General features: G+C 51.9%; 2 protein-coding genes across 2 annotated transcripts; both read left to right on the top strand.

Annotated features, from left to right (window-relative positions):
- Window positions 1–7,408: 7,408 nt before the first annotated feature.
- NGA_2026300 (inositol polyphosphate 5-phosphatase-like protein) lies at window positions 7,409–8,587 on the top strand (the record flags this gene model as incomplete). The annotated part of the gene is made up of 1 exon (XM_005856180.1): window positions 7,409–8,587. A coding segment is annotated over one exon (1,179 nt), but the record flags the coding sequence as incomplete, so codon positions are not given.
- Window positions 8,588–8,606: 19 nt separating this feature from the next.
- On the top strand, window positions 8,607–10,075 carry NGA_2103300 (uncharacterized protein; the record flags this gene model as incomplete). The annotated part of the gene is made up of 1 exon (XM_005856181.1): window positions 8,607–10,075. A coding segment is annotated over one exon (1,341 nt), but the record flags the coding sequence as incomplete, so codon positions are not given.
- Between the last annotated feature and the right edge of the window lie 13,438 nt (window positions 10,076–23,513).

Below are 23,513 nucleotides of genomic sequence, written 5' to 3'. Positions count from 1 at the left end.
TGCCAAGAGCGCGAATATGGACATCGAGGTTCGTACCGTTGGTGAAGTCGAGAGCAAAACCGCTGAGCGCTCCATGTTAAGTTTGAGGCGACATTTTCATGTATTTTTCGTTTTGACCCACTCGCAGTTCATGAAGCTCCTGTACACCATGCTCAAAGAGTCCTATCCCGCCCGAGGAGAGCTCTTCCTTGTGCTTGGAGTCAACTTCATCTTCCGTAAAATTTGGGAGAACCTTGTCTCGGTGTTCTTAGACGCCAAAAGTCGATCCGCTACACACCTGTTGAAGGACAAGAAGGAGCTGCTTGACTTTATCGAAGAAGGGGAATTGGTAGAGTGGTTGGGTGGAAAACTTCCGTACACCTTTGTGTCACCATTAGATGAATAACGCTTCGATCCGACGTGGACATTTTGCGGAAGCGTGCGTGTCATGCCCGGGTACGCATCTCGGTAGCAAGCTGCATAGCACATGAAAAGGTGTAAGGGTCGTGAAAGTCAGCGCGTTTGATTCATCTCACGAAATACAACAAAATTAAGTTCTTTTAATCTCAGTGAAACCAAGGTATTGTTCCGTTTGGTAGCTTTTAATCGTAATTAAAGTCGTGTTACAAGTCTAGAAGGGGATCATCCCATTAGTCGCGTCGAAAGACCAGGCTGTTCGTCCATTACCCCAATGTCGCGCACACCAAGATCTTTCGTTCTGCGCGTGTTTCCGAGAAAATATTTCTATTACGTTCCCTGAACATTAAATCTACTGGGCGTCCTGGGTCGCAGGAGGTTTTTGGAGAAGACCTTCGTTAAGTACTACTAATCGTTACCGGGGAAATCGCTTGACAGACAAAAGAAAAGCCGCCACCGGTTGCTGTCATGCGTCGAACGTGCTGCCACCAGACACTTTAGTGTCGCGTAGCGTACGGGAGTAGTCTGAGGGGTCAATCGTCGACACAAGGGGAATAAGAAAAGAGGACATCGTTCGGGACGTGATCTCTCGGAGAGTACTCACAAACCTTTTCCCCCTTCATCTACAGGGCTCTCTAAAGCATGGCAAAATCGACTTCGGCAACCAGCACGTGGTCGCAGGCTCTGCCTCCACAGTACGCATTGCTTCTGGGAAATTTGTTGGTACTTGCGAACTTTATCGCTGCCCTCCTTGTACCCTGGGTCGAGGCACGATACAAGGTATTTGATGCATGGTTCCCTGTATACATGCCAGTGAAAATTGGCCTCCTTAAATGTTTTGGTGACATGTGTTCAGCATTATACGGTGAGGCGGGTCAACAACAAAAGGGTCAGGGCAAAGGAAACGACAGACCACCCATTCCAGGCTGGGGCCCGACGGGAGGAGGCGGAGGATCACCAATAAACGACAGCGGTGGAGGTGCCAAAGCTCTTTTTGAGATAGCTGCTATATTCGCAATAATCTTTCTCAGCGTCTCTGTGCTTGTGGCTATGGGTGGGGCCTTGGTGGAAGCTGCCCGTGTTCAAGGCCGTCGAGACATCAGTGGCCTCTTTCCTTTGCAGCTATCGGGTGCTTCGGCGCTCATTTGTTCGGTGGCTTTGCTCCAATATCTTTTTATTACTTTGGCCGGCTTGCATGGTGGCCGTTACGAGGTGGGCTTTTGGTTAACACTTGCCACAGCCGCGGCGGTCGGTGTATTGACCACTGGGCAATATTTGATAAGTAAGAAATTTTTTGATGAGGAGTACACGGACGGAAACGGCGGGAAAAGCTTCTTTTTGCCGTCGCATCTAGGGAGAGGGGAAAGGTCCAACAGTCCAAGCGGGCAGCTGCACAAATTGAGAGAAGAAACTACGGGCTGTGCAAAAGGTTGCTGTGGAGGAGGGGGAGGGGAAGGGGGAGGGGAAGCCAGTCATGCCCTGAATCGGCCGAGCTATGGTGCAGTTTGAATTCAAACAGCGTAGAGCTTAACTGAGAGTTGCAGGCGGATTGGAAAGAAATCCATACCTGAAGAGCATGAGGTATGCTACATCGACTTTGTTGCCTTGTTCAGGATGTTTTTTTGCTTCATCTTTCTCCGGCTAACTTGCTTGCGTCGGCCTTCTTCATCATTTCAAGAAGTAGTCCGGATCCGTGAGAGGATTGTAGAGCACGAGAGAGCACGTACACCGTGGGACCACGTTTACGGGCCCGCATTCTTGGCACACCACCTCCCGGCTGCACACACGCACGATGGCGATCTCCCCGACCAAACCCAGATCCGCTACGTCAGGAGGCGCTGCGGGATCCGGAGAAGGTGTTGGAATATCAACAGAGGGTACCTCAGAAGTGGTGGAATCGGCTTGATTATCGTTAGAGCCATTATCACCCGCATCCGGCCCCGGGTCTAATCCAGTCACGTCAGGGTCCCCGTCTATTCCCGTTCCAGGAACCGTGCCCGCACCCTCTTCCCCCTGCCCAACGTCCTGAGGATTCTCTACATCAGCGGCATCATCGTCTTTCATTTCAACAGACTCTGCCACTGCCCCAGCAGCGTCTTTCAAGGATGCCCTGCCGCTGACCTCCTGCCCCGTGAATCCCGTACTTCCTCCTTTTCCGGTGTCTCCTTCGAAGATATCCTTTTCCATGCCTATCTGCGACCCTCGAAACCTCTGGCGTCTGAAATCCCATTCACTTGACTCAGTAGTAGACGAAGCCTCCGCTTTATCTTTCTCCTGCCTTATCACTTCCTTCTGACCTCCGTACATATTGCCGTCTCCTGAGTCTCGCAGTGGCTTAATTCCAAAGGCCCGCGACCTTGACGATCCCATTTCTGGCTCCAAGGCCGGTATATCTTCTCTTTCAATAGGCTGGTTATCTGTTATTTCAGTTACTTATTAACATGAGGAGTAAAATGAAGGGCCACGACATTGGATAGTAACTTAAAATAAAATGAATGATAGCTGCCGACAAATTGACCTACCACTTTCGACACCGCTTCCCAAAAAGGGGCTTTCGATTCCGCCCACATCCCTTTCATTCTGCGAGACTTCTCTGGGAGAACTTTTTCCTATGCCTAGCGCCTGAGGAGTTGCTGACGGCGTGGATCGGTTCGACGGTAGGATGGTTGGCGGAGGCCTAATTACGTCCGAGGCTACAGGTTGGTCGATGCATACGGTAGCATGGTAGCATTCAGTGAGGCCGTACACAGGGTCCGCTTTTTGTTGATTTCCAGGTACTACGAGTGTGCATGGAATTGTCAGAAGCCTTGTAGCGGAAGGTTGCCCTCTGACGACGAACGGACACCCAAGGAAGGCAGCCGCCAAAGCCCAACCACATGCGCACTTTCTCCTTGGAATTTTGGGACGGTAAAACACGTTTCTTGACATTTATACCTTATATGATTTATGATCGGACAGTTTTGAGTTTATTTCATGTTTAATTTTACAGTTATTCCGCCGGAAGGAAATAAAATGACAGGCCCACCCAGCCAGGTCATCTCAAAATTTAAACATTTGAAAAATGCCGACTTCAACTTGATAGCCTCCTCGTAGAGATATCCATTACCGAGCCGCGGGGAATTACCACCAGAAGCGATTACGCAGCGGTATAAATCGAGGAATAAAGCACAGGTGCTTCTAATATCTCTTTTCTTTCCGTGAGTATACTCTCTTTTCTCGGTCACGGGCCCTCGCTAGCTTCCTCCAGAACAAAATGAACGCGGACCGCCCTATCGCCTTGGACGGAAGGTGATTTATATAGATATAAAAACAGAAGATGTAATGTGAAGCCCCTGTCTATTTACTGGCACATATCATCCCCACGATGCAGGATGGCACTCCGGCATGCGCGTTCACAAGAGAACCGCACAGCTGCGTCCTACTATACCTCGTTTAACAACATTTGGCGAATCCAAAGAACACAATGACATGCATCATAAAAGTTAGACTAGGGCTGCGACCGCATTATCATTACAAGATCGGATACGAATTAATAATCTTGCCAAAAATCATACACCCCTTTACCACGCGTTTGGTAGAAACGAAAAACGTCTATTCAATATTCCTAACCTAAGAATGTGATTTTCTCACACCTCACATAGCAACTATCGAGCGGTTAAGACTCGATGGAATTCTTACATGTGATACCTCCTGCTTGTCAGCCGTATAAGATTTCAGGGGTACACAGCGTTAAATGTAGATCTTTTAATACAAAGGCACCAAAATAAATTCCCATTTTAGCATCGTATCTGACGGCAGAACAGTAGCAAGTTCGAGCTAATGCATTCCACAAATTGAATTAGACTAAAAATGCTCAGAATTACAACAACCAAGTCATCATTCATAGAAAGTGATATTTTTGTCCCCAAAGCCGTGCGCTTACCGCATGTGTCTCGAATCATGTAAAGGAGTACAGGGCACGTATCTCTCTGATCTCATTAAGTCACTTGGCGGAAGGCATGTCGCTGAGGAGCTTGCACTCCCGCTGCTTGATTCTCTATGCTCAAGATCGCCTTTACCATCGGTCGTTCAAATAATTATTGAAGCTATAATCTGAAGACATGAGCCGTTCTTGGATGTTCCCTCTATTCACAGTTTGTGCCGACGTTTATTCTTACTCAAAAGTAATCATCTCAACGGAAAAACCATTCTTTTCATGTAATTGTTTTTATTGAACGATTACATGATCAATGCACAGGTAAAGATCCTTGCGTTGTGCCTTCTGTGACACTTCTTCGAACAATTTCGCGTTCCATTCGGGCAAGTTGAGAGAGGCATGTAATTACGCGAAATCCCATCTTTCGAAGCTGAGAAATCCGAAAGTGCGCTCACTAACATCACTATTATCACAAACGTGGCGTATAGGCAGCGGAACATTTCGGGAACTCACATGTGGGAGGATGACCGCAAGCGTACCTCGCGATGTAACGTCGGCAAGCTTCGTAAATTCCTGTTGGGGTGGATATTGGCAGTACAGATGAAGTTCTCTATGCACGACGCAAATTCTTCCTACGCATTTCTACGTACGGCTATATGATAAAATAATTGTGTGTTTCCATTCAGAAAAGGACTCAAGGGTGGGTGGGTCAAATACTGGGGCCAAGTCTCTGCTAGCTAGGCTCCTGAATTCACCAGCGGTATATTTTGCCGTCACGGCGGACATCAAAGCCTCACGTACGAAACTCGACGATACATTGAATACCGACGAATCATGACAGTGATTGCTGGTGAAATTGGGAATTAATATTTCTATCCAATGAAATTAAGCAATAGAGTAAGATTGAGAAAAATCAAGGTACAAGAATTGGAAAGAGACGGGAAACGTCATTTTGCCCGTTCCATCCACCATATATGGCATAAGTACCACATATCCTATCGAAATTGAGCGCAAAAGACCCAACGTCAACTCTGTAAGTAGTAAGGGTAACTGTCCAGTCAATTAAACGCTGGTTTCACTGCCTCCCACACTGTGCTGAAAAAGGTCCGACGGCCTCGAAAGCCCCGAGCTTATCGGTTTGAGAGGGAGCGAGGGCTGTTCGGACAACGGATTGCGTGAGGACAACCGCAGATCCATGCCACTCCATCACGATGCCTCGGCAGGAGGCGTCTTCAAAGTGGGAAATGTAGGAAATAAGCACAACGTTATTGACGCCATCTCAATGTTCCCTCTTTGTTCTTCATATCCTGTTACCGTCCTGTATCATCCACGCAGATACTTAGTCATGTTGGTCGCCGGCTACGATAACTACACATGATAATTCCCGTTGCGCTGCCGCTGCCCGCCGCTAGTTGCCACTTCTTACCGAGCTGGTTGTCTTCAATCCGGTCGTTGCCTCTGTCCGACTGATAAATAATTTTGTCATCACTGGTGGTAGCATCATGGCGTTCGACTTGATAAACAGGGGATGTGTCTCGAGCTCGTACGAGTACATGATGAAGATAGTCTACGTCGGAATATCCTCATTTTCCATCTCTTGTTCCCTGCTCATCCTTGTGCGCATGTGGTGGCGGCATCACCGTAAAAAATTTGCCACCGCCATAGGTCGTTTGGTCGAGCGGTTAGTGGTAATCGGAGCCTTCCTCGATGTTACTTTTCACGCTGTTGACGTCCTCTTCGCTCTGGACTGCAGTGCTCCTCCCTTACTATTCTTACTGTCAGCATATAAAGAAAATATTCACGCGGCGGTAGGTAGGGGGCTACGGGGAAGACGCAGTCCTGCTTTCCTTTCACGCGAATCTTGTGCCTTCTTGTCATCTTACTGTATAACATGTCCCTTCCCCGTGCCATTGCAAATTAGGCGACCATTACCTTCAACATCATCAAAGAAGGGTTTGGATTGTTGTCTTTGAGCTGGCATGCTCATTTAGCGTACTGCCTCTACAGTTGGATCGTCTTGAAACGCTCTGCCGGGCGATTACAACGTCACCGACTACCTTTTATGATGTTGATCATGGCTATCATCACAGGAATTCGACTTACCCTGTACAAGGAGCTACGAAAGGGTCTATTGGGTCTTTACTTATCTGCGATCATTTATGATGTGATACTGCTACCTGGGATAATCGCCGCCATGCTGCGATGGTACTTCTTAACTATCTCTGTCTTGCGTGCTGGTGACCGGGAGCAGCGGCAGCAGCGAGAGCAGCAGGAGCGAGAGCAGCGAGGAGAAGCGAACCTTGCCGATACAGGCGAGCATGTGGTGGTTGATATGGCCGGAGTTGCTGTCAGAGAAAACGGCCTTGACCGCACGAGTGTGTCGTCGTCTGTCTCGTCAGCTCAAGGATCCACCCGTCCAAGGCTGTCGCACCGATCCGAAGGCAATGAAGATTCGCGCGCACAGGGAATGCAACGTAGAAAATCTTCTTTCCACTTTTCATCCTGGTGGCCTTCAATCAATGGACCTTCCGGATGTAAGGAGAGTCAGAGCCGAAGCCATGTCGTCAGTGGAGACAGTGGGAACGTAAGTCAGACCTTTCGACCCCCACGAGCCGATTCGCTTTCGCCACCTTCGAACTTTGCGGATGGACAAACGATCTCGCGTGCACCCATGGAAGTGGAGCCTGTCCCGACTGCGACTTTACATGAGATGGGGGCCACGCGACGGGAGCGAGTACGGAACAGCAGCACCATCCGCCGACTGCTTCGCATCTCTTTGACCGTTGCCTGCCTCTGGACTTGTATCGCCGTGGTGGATATTCTCATCTGGGTACGTTTCTACTTAGGTGAGAATACGATTCGGATGAAGACTCCTTTCTTGATCCGCATGGTGCTCATGCGGGCTGTGGGAGCCGTGGACGCCGTCATCCTCGGGGACCTCTTCATTCTCTGCCTCCCCTGTGCCCGCATTCTGTCGCGCGTGGTCAACAGACTCCGCCGGTCCGATCTTTCTTATGTGCCAGGAGGTAGAGCCAGTGTTGGCAACGTCGCGGGTCCTAGTTCCGTCATGTCCGTCTCCAAAATGCGCGCCAGCATGGTCGGGGACGGGGGCAGAGGTCTTCTCAAAAATGCCAACATGCTCCAGAAAGAGGAAGAGGCATCCCGAACAGAGCGGAAACTGGACGCGATAAATTCGGTTCGGGCTCCTAATCGGCAAATGAAAAACGTGGACTTCTTCGCCACCACCTGGAATATGGGCGGGGTGGACCTGGAAGCCCTCGAGGCAGGGCATTTCCGCGAGGCATTGCTTCCTCAGTGGTTGCCCCCCAGCTTTTCTCTCTACGTACTGGGTGTGCAGGAGTGTCAATGCCTCCGACAATTTCGAGCGGACGTCCACTCGCATTTGGGTGGACCGGAAGCCTTTGTCATGTTCGGGGACGAACTAGGAGATGATCAATTTTTGCATGGTTTCATCGCGATTACCCTCTTTGTCCGAGCAGATGATGTCGCCACTGGCGCCTTCCATCTTCACAAAGGCGCCGTGAACAAGGTTGCTGCTGGGGTTTCTCTGGGCGCTCTGGGTCATGCGCCTAATAAAGGGATGGTTGGACTTTCCTGCCGGTATTACGATGTCTCGCTCGCCTTCGTCACTGCTCACTTTGCAAGTGACTCGAAGGGCCGAAACCGCGTCTCAAAAAGGAACCAGCACGCGCGGACTACCCTGCAGGCTTTATCGCTCCACAATGACTCGGATGATTTCGAGGTTCACCACCAGCATCACCATCAAATCTGTTTGGGGGACTTTAACTACCGTCTCTCTCCGGCCACACCGACGGAAGTAGTGCAGCTCGTGGCCCGCTCTGCACAAATATCGCAAGAAATCGTCGCGAATGAGGCGTCCGAATCAAATGCAAACCCCACTTCAGAAAACTGGCGAAAACTCAGCTATAAACACTTCTTTGAGCGGCCCACGGGTTTAACATTCAGCCTTGGCAGCATTCCCGAGTTGCCTCCATGTTTGGGCACACGATATTCGTCCAACTCCTCGCAAAATGTTAGTCAACCCTCATACGGTACCAGCGGACTTGGTTTGCCCAATTCGACCTCCAGCAAAAGCTACCTGGGCGGGAAATTGCCGCACCTCTTTCTTGCTAGAAGTGGCAGCAATGCAGCCAAAGATGAGTTGAATCGGCCGCCTGAGGCGCATGGGATAGGTGCTGGTTTCAGCAACGTTTTGAGGCGCCGTCCATCCATGGAATTGGACATGTCCTCTCCACACTCGCGCTTTGGGCGGCAGGAGTCCAGTAACCCAGTGTATGGCATTGGAAGTATTACTGATGGCGAAGGGCCACAGCAACAAATTTCCGGCTCGCCTTCCCTCCGGAAAAACGTGAAACCTTCGATCGTAAACAGCTCAAGTACCCAAAGCATTGAGGATTTGGGTGTCGATATGGCATGGAACTGGGTGGGATGCTTTGACGAGCTAAGCCGGAGTATGCGAGGACGGGTGGTTTTCTACAATTTTACCGAGGCGCCTATAACCTTTCCACCGTCGTACCGGTGGAACCGTTCGATTCACGGCTTTGACCTTGCTGGCGATTACACAGACGTCGAGCAGCTAATGCACGCGTACAGCACATTCGTGGCGGACCATCCCAAGCTCATCAGCCGGCTTACCAAATCTTTCGTATCCCACAACGAAAGAGGAAACGGCACAGTGTCACCACTTAGCACCTTACCCCGTTCCCTCTCCTCCTCGACGAAGAGGAAGGGTGTTTCCCTACGGACACCTTCTTACACCGACCGGATCCTGACTCACTCTATGCCTGGTAAGGGCGCTAATCTTCGGTGGCGCCACTATGATATGATGGATGCCGTGCCGTTGTCCGACCATCGACCTGTTTGTGCGCATTTTACGCTCTTCGTGGACGCGAATTGTCGAGGTTTCCAAACGTTCTCGACACCACCGCACTCGGTTGTTCCACCGGAAGGCAAATTTTCTCAGGTCGATGAGCCTCTGGCCATGCAAACTGCAAACAAAGAAGAGCTAGCGCTCTTTACAGTCGTGCTGTCGCATCCTCACGTCACGCTGAAAGGTGGGTCGAACATTCTTTCAAATCTGAGTGCTGCCACGATACCGCATGAGGCGACGATCCTATTTCCACTCGTTTCAGAAGACCCCTTGGCTGCAGAGCGTCTAGCGTCATCCCTGGGAGAGGTAATACCTGGTGGAACATCGCACGGGCAATCATCATTTAGCTCTTTAAGCCACCATGAATGGTCGTCATTTCCAGTCCGGCTCAAGACCCTCGCCTCCCCGAGGTTCAGCGAGCATTTGCTTCTCAAAGTGTCGAATGATCGCGGCAAAGAAATCGGTCAGACCATCATTCCCTTGGCTCTAGGCATCTCTTCGAAGGAAGTTCCGCAAGAAACACATCTTTACCCTTCTTCGTATGCCAATTCTTCTTTATGTAGTTTCCGAGTTGATGAAATTGTGCAGGGACTTCATGGAAACGAGGATAACCGACGATTTTCATTACCTCTTACCAAGGGCGGATCTTTGAGAGGCTGGATCACTTTGACGCTCAGAACTAAGATCAAACCAATAGGGCAACAGCACCGCTCACAGCCATAATTATCTCCACGACAGCTTGGAAGGTCGTTGCTACCATGCGCAGGGGCTTGTGAATTCATGTATTGTAAACCTAGAGGAAGGGTTGAATTAGTCCGTACAGAGTAGACGCGTGTGAGAACTGCCTGCGATAAATCAATAGCAACAAATGTGAAACTATATTTGTAAGGCGGAACCCCCAAATTTTACATTGAATTTCAGCTTTCTCAAAGGAAATAATTCCGGATGTACGCTCGAGTTGGTGGGAACAAAGGACTCTGGTCTTGGCTTTGTTGACATTAAAAAAATACACGGTCACTCTCTTTTTACTTTCTCTTCACTTTTGAATGGATTCTACAGGCAGCATCTATTCACTCTCTCGTTGTAGCGCTTGCATGTAGCACATGGCGAAGGACGGTGTCCCGTCCGGACGTCGTAACCAATATCCTGCCAGCGTCTCTGTCCAGGGTCCTGCCATCTCCCCTTCTGTCTCTTCTGTCGACACCTTTCCATCATATCCAGCCCAGAGCAAAGCAATAGGCACGTTGGCCATCACAGCCCCCTTAGTCATACCAGGAATCACTATCTTGGCGCGTTCAGGCATACCACTGAGGCCTGCATCCGGCTCGCCAATCTCGGCCAGATAGACCCTTATCTCATCAGCGGCGGGGTCTGGAAATCGTAATCCATCCAGGGAGTAGTTTGTGGAAGAGAACCGTACTGCTCTATTCAGGCTCGCCACGCCAGACGCCATCGATGACGCAGGGTCGACGCTACGGCTTGTCTCGTATGCTGACCAGCCCACGAGATCCGTGGTGATGATAGGCAGGATCCGGTCGACCGCCCAACCTGTTGTTTCCCCGTGTGTCTTGGCCAGGATTCCTCGGTCTACTTGCACGGCATGGTAAATCGCAACAGAAGACGCAGGTTCACCCACGTCGTCCCTGCCAGCCTCCACGCCCGCTTGACGCGCCTTCAGCCAGGTGGCGGCGCGCGACGCCAAAGCGGGGGGGATTTCCTTTTGGTCATCGTCGCTCAAAAAGTGGTCGAGAGACCAGGCCTGAAGTATGAAAGTTTTCCCAGAGCCTTTATAGGTCTCAGCCAAATACGAAGTGAGCTCACGGAATTCCTCCGTTTCCTTCGCGGCATCCGCAGCGGAATAGGTGTCGAATCGAAGTTTCAAGTTCAGACCAACGGTCGACACTGCCTTCGCGTTGATGACATATGTTTTGATTGCCGGGTTGGCGAAGAGGGACTCATAATAGGGCAACTTGGCTAGTTCTGTGAGGGAACTTGGCGATCCCATGGGCCAAGCAGGTGCATTGAATGGGTAGAGGAGAGAAGGGGGCATCTCTCCGCCCATGTAAATTCCTATACTTTCAGCCCCAGCCTCCCTCGCCAGAGCGGCACCTTCAGCGAGATAGTCTTTGCTTGGGTCCAGTGAGTAGGATCCGCCCCAAAAAGTGATTCCCAGGGGCTTCATTTTCCCAAGGGCCACGCGCAGGTCAGCGAGGAGGCTCTGAGGGACCTGGGCCAAGTGATGAGCACAGTCGCCCATGAAGGCCGGATACCCCGAAAAGCGGAGCGCGTGCAATTGCTCGGACATGGAGTTTGAGTTGTGGTTCATGTAGAAAAGCGAAGACGGGAATGCGGCGGCGTCCACCTCCCGGAAAACCGACGCCACAGTACCCACCACTCCCCCAGAGAATGTTGGTTTGGCAGCCTCCACCTCCACGTCAATGTAGTACACGTCCAGACTTTTCGCGGGGAAGCTGCCTGCGGCCTCGTTCATCACGGGCCTCCTTGCTGAAGAGAGGTCCTCCCCGTTGTCCAATGCACTCCACGCCCCATCCCAAACCGTGGCAATCGTAAGATTATTATGGGGGAAGTAAGGCAAGATGCCCACGGCCCATCGATTGAGATTGAGCGAGACAATATATTCGACCCCTGCTTCCAGCTCGACAGGCGTTGCCAAACTAGCCAGACACCACCCTTCTTTTCCCGCCTTTTCCACAGGAAATACAATGGTGGCGAGCGCCACGCCTTGCGGAGTCCACAGCGTGGCCGTATGTTCACCCGTCTCTCCAGACGCGCGGTAGAAGCGCACGCCGGTAAAGAAAGATGAACGCCCCACCGCAAATGGTGTTCCCACCTCTACAGGGAAGTCAAGCTGAACAGGGGTCAAGAACCCTCGGGTGCTCATACTGTCGAAGAAGCGTTGTGTCCGGATTCCAGGGCAATCCTCTTCCCCATCGCGGACCCCCATCCGGTGCCAGACCTGTCCTTGTCGGTCCATTACCACCAGCTGCTGCAGACCCTCATCCATCACGTACGCCAGGCCACGGAACGAGTCGACACTGATCACGGAAGGGGTCTCCAGGAAGCCCTCCTCCCCGCCCAGGGTGGACAGGTGCACACCATCTCGCGTGAAAAGTTCTACGGTGCTCGTACCTTGATCCAGAACCCACAATATTGCCTGCACATCCAAACCAGTTCCCGTAAAAGAAATCGCTATATCGACAGGCATATCCAAGCACTTCTCCTCGATGTTCAGGCCCTCTTCCCCCTTCCCTTTACCCCCTTTCGCCTCTCCGAGCACAGACCAACAACCTGCCAGGCGCACCGTCTCATTTGTCGCAGTGTTGAAGCCCATAACACCGTCATACTCAGTGAGGACGTACACCTCGGTCTCGTTCCCCTTCCCTGCGAAAGGAAAGACGGCCAGACCTCGAGATCCTTCCACAGGGCCCCAAGCGCCCAGTACTTCCCCTGTCCTGCTGAACCCTTTGATCATCATCTCATCCACCACGTACACCTCGCCATTCGAGCCCATCGCCACCGCTTCCGGTGCTACCAATGTGGCCAAGGGCCATCCGAGCGACGGGAGACCTTTCTGCTGTCCCTCTGTCAATACAATACGAGACAAAGTCGCATTTCCGTCTGCGTTTTCCCATGCCACATACATCATCTCGCCCACCGCGTCCACAGCCATGTCCCTAAATTTAACGCTCACATTGCCCAAATCCAGCTGCAGAGCCGTGCGGACGGCCGCGCTGCACATACCTGTCGCTGGACTCATCTCGGGAAGGGACGTGGTACGATAATGGGGAGCTTCTTCTCGATCGGGGAATTTGTCGGGGCAACCTCCATGGGAAAGGCCAGCAAAATTGACTCGAAAAGCCGTGCGGAAATCGGCCTGAGCATCTGCCAACACCGCAAACGACAAAATATTCGTCCCGTGCCGCCACAGGGTTTCAGGTTCCAAATCCTCTCCCTCGTCCTCCCAATCGTCCTCAATGGTGAACAAGGTGCTTGTGTCCCGTCCGGCCTGCTCCTCCATGGCCGCTCCGGCGGAAGAAAAAGGGTCGGGATTTACCCACACAGGCCTTTTATTCAAGTACACGGCTAACACTGTCAGCATACTTTCATGGCGCCCCACGACGCTCACATCCTCTAATATCGCGTCGGGCGCGAGGGTGAAAGTTGTTTCGTAAAACAAGACATTCGCCAAGCTCGGTTTGCTCAAGCTGAGCCAAGCTTTTGGCTCCACCACGGGATCCCAAGGGCCTTGTGCCGCCCCTTTGAGAGCACGAAACCAAACCTTCCAGGCGGATGCGTTGTCGGTGGGTTGCAAACTCGGGATTCCACACCCGGTCTCTTCCTCTTCTTCCTCTAGAGGCGTGGTAAAGCTGCCATCGTCCACCACGTACAAGGTTGGGGTAGCCAAAGATTGCGGCACCGCTTCAAATGCTGGTTTTATTCCCTCCACGACCTTTTCCGTGAGCGCCCGCAATGGCTCACCCAAGGCGTCTCTTCCACACGCCGTCCCTACCGCTTCGTAGGTGGCGACAGGGAACCAGACATTCAGTAGAGCCGGCTTACCGGGACCGCTCGGGAGCACTACCAAAGAAAGTCTGTTCGTTCGCTCCTTCAATTTTGGCAGGGTGATACTGGCGGCGAGGGTGCCGGGGGCGAGGCCCATGACGGGGTCTTCGCATGTCCATATGTTCACGTCGTTCAACAGGAGCGCAACGACAGCCGCGTCCGCTGCGAAGGCCACCTCGATCCGAGCTGATTTTACATCCGCCTCAGCTGGGAGCGTAAAGCTTTGGTGAAATCGGTAAATGGATGCGGTTGCAGAGAAGCCAGCGATCCACTGGCTGGTCGATAGACTGAGACTACCGCCACCGCCGGGCTTTTTTTCAGGCTCAGAAATCAAATCCTTGGATGGGGCGTCCTCTTTGGCGACCACCATAGGTGCTACATCCAGGGCTTTAGGTGGCTTACCAGGCTCCAACGCTTTCCAGTGCAAATCAGCCATTTGCTCCCCGGCAGCTTTTCCTGCTGCATCCGCGCCGGTTGGAAATAGAACGCTGTGCAAAGAGCAGAGTGTCCGGGATGCCGTAATCGTCTCGGCGAATGCGTACTGCACGGTCGTTGTAAATATTAAGACCCTCAGAAGAAATTCGACACTCCCGCGATCAATACACGCCATGATTCAACGTGTTATCGAAGGCCAGGGTAATCGAATGTCGAAGTGAACGGGCGCGATTTCTTTACTTTCAACCCGGGAAAGACCTGATGACTCCTGACACGGGTATATGGGCGAAAGACATAATAGGAGGTAAGAAATGGATTGTAAAGGAGACATACTCATGGCTTTGATGCCTGGTATTCGAGCACGGGGCAACTTATATGGCACATAGGTCTTAGGCTCGCGAGAGGGCCCATATCCGATTGTCCTTCACAATGCGTGGATGCTGATAGGAATTTATGTACGACACACAGCAGTTAACTTTGAAATTGTTGTCCTTCCAGCCGGATCAGAACTATCAACAACATCGAGTTTGGCCATCAAAGATGTTGCTGTTTGGCTTCAACTCCTTTCTAGGTTTATCTTGCTGCAGTTGGAGTGCGCTGTTGGCGAGGAGCGACGTCGCGAGCCCAGCCACACGGAGCGAGAAAACCTTTTTCTTCTGTGACGTAGCAAAAATCCTAACCCTATCAGGGGAGTCCTTATACATGGTTTTAATCTCAACACAGTAACCCGTCAAGTATCAGGACGGACAGGGACAGGCATGCCGGTCTCATGCGTCCTGAGGCGGCTCGGAGGCACCCGGCGGACTGCCACTACCACATCCGCATTCAGCCATGTCCCATTTTGGCCGTGCATCCGGCGTCGACCAAGGCCGCAAACAAGGCCGCCTCCATCAAAATCATGGAGCCTCTTCTCTACCTTCACGCCTGCAGTATTGACTCGACTAGACCAGATGCGGCAACGTTATGCACAGGTCGAAAAGGAACTGAGTGCCCTTCACACTGGTAATGACGGGGGCACCCACCAACAACATGAGCCTCATCAGCACCACAGCGCAGCCAATACCACGCGCCTGGCTGCCTTGTCTAAAGAGCTCTCAGAACTTTCAGATCTAGTAGAACTCACACAGGACTTGGAAAAGCACCGGTCGAATGTACGTTTTCTGGAGGAGACGGTCAAAGGTGATCCCGACCCAGATATGGCGGCCATGGCGAAAGAAGACGTCGGGAGTGCCAGGGACGCTGTGACTGCGCTTGAAGAGAAGATTTTGCGGCAGCTACTCCCGAAAGAGCTTAAGAATGACGATCGGGGCGTCATTTTGGAAGTGCGCGCTGGGACAGGAGGGGACGAGGCATCTTTATTTGCGGGAGAGATGTTCGACATGTATGAGCGATTCGCAGCCAGACAAAATTGGCGTTTTGAGATATTGAATGTATCCAAAAATGAGTTTGGAGGTCTCAAAGAGGCAGCTGCTGCTGTGCAGGGCCACATGGCTTATCCTCTGCTAAAATTCGAAAGCGGGGTTCATCGCGTGCAGCGCGTACCAGTCAATGACAGCCGTCTGCATACCTCGGCCGCAACAGTGGCAGTGCTGCCCGAACCCCAGGATGTCGACTTCAAGTTGGACGCCCGGGACTTGAAATTTGACGTGTATAGAGCCAGTGGCGCAGGTGGGCAGCACGTGAACACGACCGAAAGTGCCGTTCGCGTGACGCATACGCCGACGGGCCTCGTGGTGTCCATTCAGGACGAGCGTTCGCAGCACAAAAACAAGGATAAGGCAATTAAGATATTGCGCGCACGAGTGTACGAGATGGAACAAGCACGGGTCATGGCCGCGCAGGCTTCGGCGCGCAAGTCCCAAGTGGGCTCAGGGGACCGATCGGAAAGAATTCGAACGTACAATTTCTCGCAGGACCGGGTGACTGACCACCGGATTAGCCTGAGCAAACATGGCATCGATAGAATGATGGATGGTGATCTCCTGGGGGAGTTTGGTGAGGCATTGAGGAGTGCGGAGGAGGCGGAGCGGCTTCGACTGTTGCTTGAGGGGGAGATTTAGATAATCGGGAACGGATACAGAAAAGCAATAGATGTGACAATTTTTTACATATATTCAAGTGCGTGTTTGATTAAATTTGTAGCAGGTGGACTCTTCTTGATGATTTCATCTAATTTTTTTTACTTGCTTTGTTGGGAGACGGTCGTGACCTATTTGTAAAAGTGTCGCTTTCTGTGTCCTTCAGACGTCCATCGTCTCCACTGCCCCATCCGGGGGTGTTTCTCGGTCAGGTTCGCGAAAGGAAGCTGCCACACGCTGATGTTCGACCAGTAAAAAATACGCAAAAAGGCGAGTTTGGAACATATCCGTCCAGAATGCGTGCGTAGGTTCAGGTTGCGAAGCCAGAAAGCTGTCCGCGTGGAAAGCCACCATTTGCTCTTCCAAGTAGCTCAAGGTGTACTCTCGGTACCGGTCAAGGAGCAACTGACGGAAGAATGTCACGAAGGCTGCATGCAGCTGAACATTTCCTGTCACTTTCTTCATTGCATTATCTTTTGACTTTGTCTCCTCAGAACTGGGCGCTGCACTTCCATTTCGGAGCATGCTTTCATGATTGCTCTTCTTCGCGTCGGTCGATCGCGCAACGTGCACTGCATGGTAACCATAGCCTAAGGCATCTCCATTACCCGCTCCTGTCGGGGATCCCATGCTGGGATTCACAAGCTGCTGAATTGAGGTCAACAAGGTGCAAACGGCTGCTTCGGGCAATACAGGAAGCGTGGCGGTCGCCGGATCCCCCCGCCGCGGTCCCTCCACACAGTCATTGTCCAAGTCTACGATAAAAGCACTGGCAAGGAGTTCTCGCGTAGAGGCTCGTACACATGGAGGAAGCTCGCCGTACTTGGTCGTGCTAGTATTTCGGGCGGCATGTCCTGCCGTCGCGACACCAGAAGGACTGAGCCCGTGACCACCTTGACCGCGTGTGGATAAAGGCATCGAGCGGGTCGAAAGCGGGGACGGATGGCCGGGGCTGAAGGGCGAATCCACGTCAAAGGAAGGTACGCCATCCATGCCGGAAAACACGCCCATTTCATGCACGTCACAAGTGGCACAAGCCCAGGCATGGCAGCCGCTGCTACTGTTCGCACTGTCCCCATCTCCATCACTGTATGCCGGCGAGACGATCTTCGTGGCAGTAAGCGCAGCGTCGACAATGCATGTTTCTATGCCGACCAAAAAGCCGGGCACTTGACGCATCGCCGAGGATGCCGTCATCGGTTCCGCATAGCTTCTTCTCCCAGCTATCCTCATCAGGGACTCGTCGAGCCCGTCCTCTTCGAAGACGTAGTCATACCAGCTCCTCCCTCCTGCACTACGTTTCACATCGTCCCAGAAGCTGCAAACCCCCCCCACAGGTAGCAGAGGTTTGTACGGCAACAGCCACGCGAAAGGGTAGATGAGACGACGAAGCCCTTCGCAGGCTACCATGGTGAGGGTGCGCGAGGAGGATTTGACTACCATCGGTCGCTCCAACAGGACTGCCGTAAAGGCTTTGAGCAAAATCTCCGGGCTGAGGGCCTGAATGAGAGGGAAAAAGGATGCATCCACGTGCAAGGGCAAGGACGTGAGCAAAGGTGGAGGTAGAGGGCAGGAAGAGGAGCTGCTGCTGGTAGCAGCAGGATCGGGGACCGATAGTCCGGAATTCGTCGTCGGCGCTCTCTTGGGCGAGAACAAAACCGTCGACGCCGAAGCAGCCATCCCTGTCTTCTTCCAGGCCCTCAACCAGTAGGCGGCAGACTCCTCGGCGTCGGTTTTATCCCCAGCGTCCGTCTTTTGAAAGTCAGTCGGTCGTTCGCTCCTCTTCCCCCCGCGGGCCGGCGCGAACAAGCTAGTGTCCAGCATGGTCTGGACGCGCTCAGACTGCTGCCTCAGCTGCTCATCTTCCAGCTGCCAGGGTGTCTTCTTGGGCGTATCCGGCATGATGGGAGACCCGCCTACCCCCGGCTGTCCCATTGACTCCCGCATCCGGACGACCGCACGGCGCAAAGAGGCGACGCGGGGCTCGGTGCTGACCAGAACGACGCACCGCGGCAAAAGCACGTCCGCGCCGGCGGGTGCCCATTCCATCAGACAGGCTCCATACAGGTCAATAGACTGATCAGTCTTCAGATCCGGAGGTGCCAGTTCCCCCTCCCCTGAAGGAGACCTTACGGCGACACGTGGGCTCGCCACGAAAGGAGAAGGGCTTCGGTTTCCAAGGGAGGATGCCAAGTCACGTCCGTCCGCAGATCTTATGTCCCTCCGTAGCTCAGGGTCCACGTCTTTGCGGGAGATGGGTAGCACAAAGTGGTGGAGAGTGGCTTCGGGGACGACGAGTTTTGGGGAAAAGAGGACGAAAGTGGAGCGTTCGAGAGGCATGAGGCACAGGGAGGGAAAGGCGAGGCGCTGGATTTCACGGACCAACCGTGTTTCGATCGCCGCACACAGGGAAGTTGCGACGTCTTCCTTGTCTTCCGTGGCCGTATCTGCGCCTGCGACGTCATTGGATCCGTACACACTCGGCTTCGGCAGCCCCAAAACCTGAGACGAACGCACCGCACTGCTGAAATGCAGCGGCCGCTTGGCCTTCTTTCGGTGGCCTTGCTCCTCTTCCTGCCCGAGCGAGGTCCCTTTGGAGTTTGGTACCGGCTCATCGAGGTGGAAAAACCCTGAGTCTCCGTCTTCGTTTTTGCTGCAGAGGATCGCCCCTCCCACAGCACCATTCGATTCCTCACCACCCGGGGAGCGGACCCCAGCATCCTCCTTCTCCCCGCCCTCCCCGTCCACCTCTGACTCCCGCCTACCCACGTCTGTGCGAAGGTCGGCCGCACGCAAGGCCCTCCCTGCCGTCAAGTCCACGGGAAAGACGGCGACATCAAACGCCCACACGAATTCATGCGTCAAAGGCTCCGGTTTCCTAAATACGTCCTCCGTGCTCACCAAGACGAGGCCACGCCCTTCGGAGCGAGGGCAGGGAGGGACATACACGTGCCGAAAGGAGCGTACGGATTTGAAGAGCGTGCGTAGGCGCTTTTTCCGCCGCAAAGGGGCTGACCGTTGGCTCTGAATTTCTCCTGACAAAATGCCGACTAGATTGGATTCGAGGAAGGAGGGATATACCTCAGCTTCCAACCAGGCAAGAATCACCCGTTGGGCCTCGATTAGGTAAGTATTTAGTTCCCCAATAATGCTTCGGTCAATCTGTCCTATTCCTCCAGTACCCACGCCCGAATAATACCGAGATTGGCTGGCCAACCGGCCCAGACACTCGGCAATGGAATACCGCAACTCGGGGCCAAGGGCGGTCGCACTCGGAGCGTCTCGTTGGCGACCACCCCCTTCGTAGCCCTGCCCGGAGAATGACCGACTGCTAAGTGACGGTCCGCCTGAGACCCCTACCTGCGGGGAGGGCTGGATGTAGGCTTCGTACACAGCCTTGGCGTCCATGATGAAAGTGCGGAGGTCGTTGGCGTTTCGGGCATCGCCTGCGGGGCCCACCAGTCGGTCCCGGGACAGACGTGCGCCTAGAGGTCGCAGGTCATGTTGGATTTTTTTCCATAGATACACATTTCCAACGGTACAAGGGCCTGTTGGGGAAGTGGAGTTCAAGAGGAAGGCTTCGATGTAGCGGCTCTGGACTTCGTCTAGGAGGACTTCTTTCAGGGGCGTACGGAAAGAATTTTTGAGATGCACCAGAAGGGATCGATAGGTTGTCGATAGAAGGAACGCAGGATACCAAGTTTGGTGAAGACGACGGAAGACGAAAGCGTGGACTGCAGCGAATACGTTGATATTGGGCGCGCCGGAAGTGATTTCGCCTTCAAGGAAAGTAAGCATGACGTCTGGGACATCGATGCGCTTGGGTCCTCCTTCTCCCAGATAAGACTCGTAAATTCGCGTTGCCTGCGTTACAAGCGAGGGGCCTCCACCGGCGGCAAGCTCAAATACCTCGACTTCTAGCCAGAACAAGAGAAGATGGGACTGCCCATGCTTGCTGAGGAAGTCCAAGAAATAAGGCATCCATCCTGGGTCTATAAATAAAGACGTATGAAATTATATTATGGGCTTTTCACTGCTTCTTTGCTGCTTTTTTATCCATACGCTGTCGTGATTGCACACTGTTGATGATGTGAAGAAGATGGTGAGCAAAAGGGTAAACGTACCATCTATCAGGTGCTCAAAAGAGATCGATGTGCGAATGTATTTGTCCCCCATCAGCGCCTAGACGGCTTTGACACCTGTGTAAAGCCATATGCGTGTAGAAATTCGGTAAAGATCTTATACTTTTCCAATGCTGGCCCCGGAAACCATGCAAGCGATGTATTGAAGAAGAAATGCTACGCCGATGGCGGTGCTGCTTTATTCCTTCACCAAATTTCCTCGTCGTCACCACACGTCAATCAAGCGCATGCCCAGTAGATCCAGACACTAGCGAATGCAGCAATATTGAAAGTACCAACACGCATGCGGACCTTGCAGGGCATGCTGCTTCGCACAAGTGTGGCAGAGCCTGGTCACCTTGAGCTTGACGCACGCGTGCGTGTCCGTTGAGACGTTACAGAACCGTTGGAGCCGTGAGGTTTTATGTTCCTTGCGCGTGAAACTTTTCCTTGTAAATAGGATTAAATTGACGTGGACGAGTAATTGAACGATACATTCTTTGTTTGATTATTTTTTGGGGTAGAGGTTTACGCGTAAAAACAAGAACACAATGGTAAAATAATGACACAGTAATTTATATAATACGTATATACCCTTCCGCAGAGAGAAAATATAGGAACTACGCGGTCACCCGTTGGTATCCTCTCCGCTGAAAAACAAAAAGGCCAAATGCAGCATACACGTTTCGTCACAACAAATGGTTTGTTGGTTCCACATTTTATCTCTCCTCCCCAAGTCATTAGAAGGATACCTTGCAATCACGCATGCCAGTGTTGAAAACTTTCTTCTCTCCTTATTTTGTGAAAAAAATAGCATCTTACGGTTTAGATTTGAAAGCCTTACATCTGAATCGGATGTCTCAATCCACATTTCGTGGCAACAAGCTTTTTGAAGAGAAAAAGTGTCGTGAGAGTGGGCAGAAGCCAAGGTTTTCCTTCCTTTATCAAAGGGTGAGAATGTTCTACACTCATACCTTCGTCGAAAAGACATGCTAAATTTCTTCTTTTGAAACAAAATTTAGGCAAGCGACGAGATTGGCAAGGGCCTCGCACCCATTACTTCATCCCACACCGGCAGCCCTACCGATCCGCATGTCGTTGCTTCCTCTTCTAGCGAAATTCTGAGTAATGTCAATACTATGGCAAGTAGGAACAAGTATTTCAAGGATGAGGCAACAGGTGAAAGTAAAGAAAGTAAATCAGGAGGGGTGGCCGAAAAAAACCCGGCGAAATACTTTCGGGCCTACCGTCACGAGACCAAGGTTGAAAATGCACTCTATCGGACAAGTCAAAGCGTGATTGGTGCCCGTCCACCAACGATCGCAACAATAGTAACGGAAACACACAAATTTCCTCAGCCTTTCAGCAAGTCTTTGGGATCATTATCGTACAGAAATCAGGTATGTATTTGGCGTGTGAAGTGGGGCTGCGGCGCGGAAGGCCTCCAAAAACCTTGCACATTCCGCATTGCACTTATAAAGATCTGTTTTGTTTTGTTTGAGGGTCCTGAGAGGTGTGCTCATCGTTTTTATTCTCCATCTCCTTCCATATTTTTAGAGTCTCAACACGACTAAATCTCGCTCCAAGATCCATCGCAGTCTGGATCCTCAGTTCTAAATTTCAATTACTGTGACAGATTCGTGATTGATTCTGAAATGGAAGGTCGTGGAACGTACTTTCTTATTTTCGTCGCTGCTCCGGATATTTATCTAGGGAGATAATTTACGTAATGGTGAAGTAGAGAACGCTAAGACTGTGTCTGAAAGGGCCTTAATCCTTTTTTTAAAACAAAAAAAATGATTTATCAGTACCTAAGCGTCACAAACAATCAAATGTTCAATTGTTTGTGCGGGAGGGGGAAAGAGCAGAGGAGGTTATTGTGGGCCGACTACCGTCAGGCCTGATCTGGCACATGTGAGACGACAAAACGTTTATTCATGTCCTCTCGCGCACGAACACAATTCCTACAAGCAGCAGTGTCGTCCAGGATCTTACGGCACAATTTCCATGTCCATGTTTCCAAGCAAGGACTTGCATGCCTCCCCGCTGTAACGCCCACTGTTTCCTCGCTCCTTTCTTCAGCGACGCCCGCCGTCCCTCCCCCCGGTGAGAAAGGGAGACATAAAAGCCATTGCTTTTGCCCCTTTGTAGCCCCAGTTGGCATGAAAAAGGTTGAAAAGGGATTTGAGAGACTTTCTGGTCCGATAATCGGCTTTGCTGCTCCCTCCAGTCTCAGCTGAAGGCTTCAAGTGGGTATAAATTTGCGCTTCCCCCATTATTTTATGCTCACAATTCTTGCTTACCAGATCCCCCCACTTCCCTGCCTGGTTCAACACTTTCTCGAGTCCGCAGGTACACCTGGTATCTCTGCTTTTGAACATATGATAGATCAGATTGAATCTCATGCATATGTCTCGTCTCATTCACAAATCTAGGGAGACAGAGCCGAATTCGCAAGTGGTGGCGGCATGACGACTACTATGGAGAGTGACGGGGGTAGCGTTATGATGGAAGACATACAGGAGAACGACAAGGTAAGCAAGGCCTTCCTCGCGACTTAGATACTTGAAAGAAAAACTCGCTAACATGTGCCCCCTTGACCGCAGCAATCGGAATTGAAACCTGGCATAATGGGAGTGCGAGGGAGCCTCAGGAGTCGAAGACGTGAGGGGGAAGAGGATGCGGATAGCAACGCGAATAACAACAGCAACGCAAGCGTTAATACTACGATTATAAATGCGGGACATAATGACAAGGAGTCGGTAGGGCGTAGCAGCGCGCGGATAAAAAATAGTGCGGAACGAGACAGCACATCTAGTGGTCCTAGTGGCAACACGACAAGCACGAGCGCAGGCAGCAACAAACGCAGCAAAGTAGAAGGTGTCGGTAGTGGTGGGGGGAAAGGGAAGCCGGTGGAACGTTGGCGGGCGCAAAGAATGGCGGAGGACTACGTGAATCTCGTCGGGGATCTCATGTACCCCAAAGTTTCTTTTGGTCCTTATGGCTATGACATGGCCAAAGGGGAAATCCCGTTGGAAAGACCCAACACCTTGGGCGTTCTGATGTGCCCT

The sequence above is a fragment of the Nannochloropsis gaditana genome (genome assembly GCF_000240725.1).
Source record: "Nannochloropsis gaditana CCMP526 unplaced genomic scaffold scaffold024, whole genome shotgun sequence".
NCBI lineage: Eukaryota > Eustigmatophyceae > Eustigmatales > Monodopsidaceae > Microchloropsis > Microchloropsis gaditana.
This window is presented reverse-complemented; position numbering and strand designations above follow the sequence as displayed.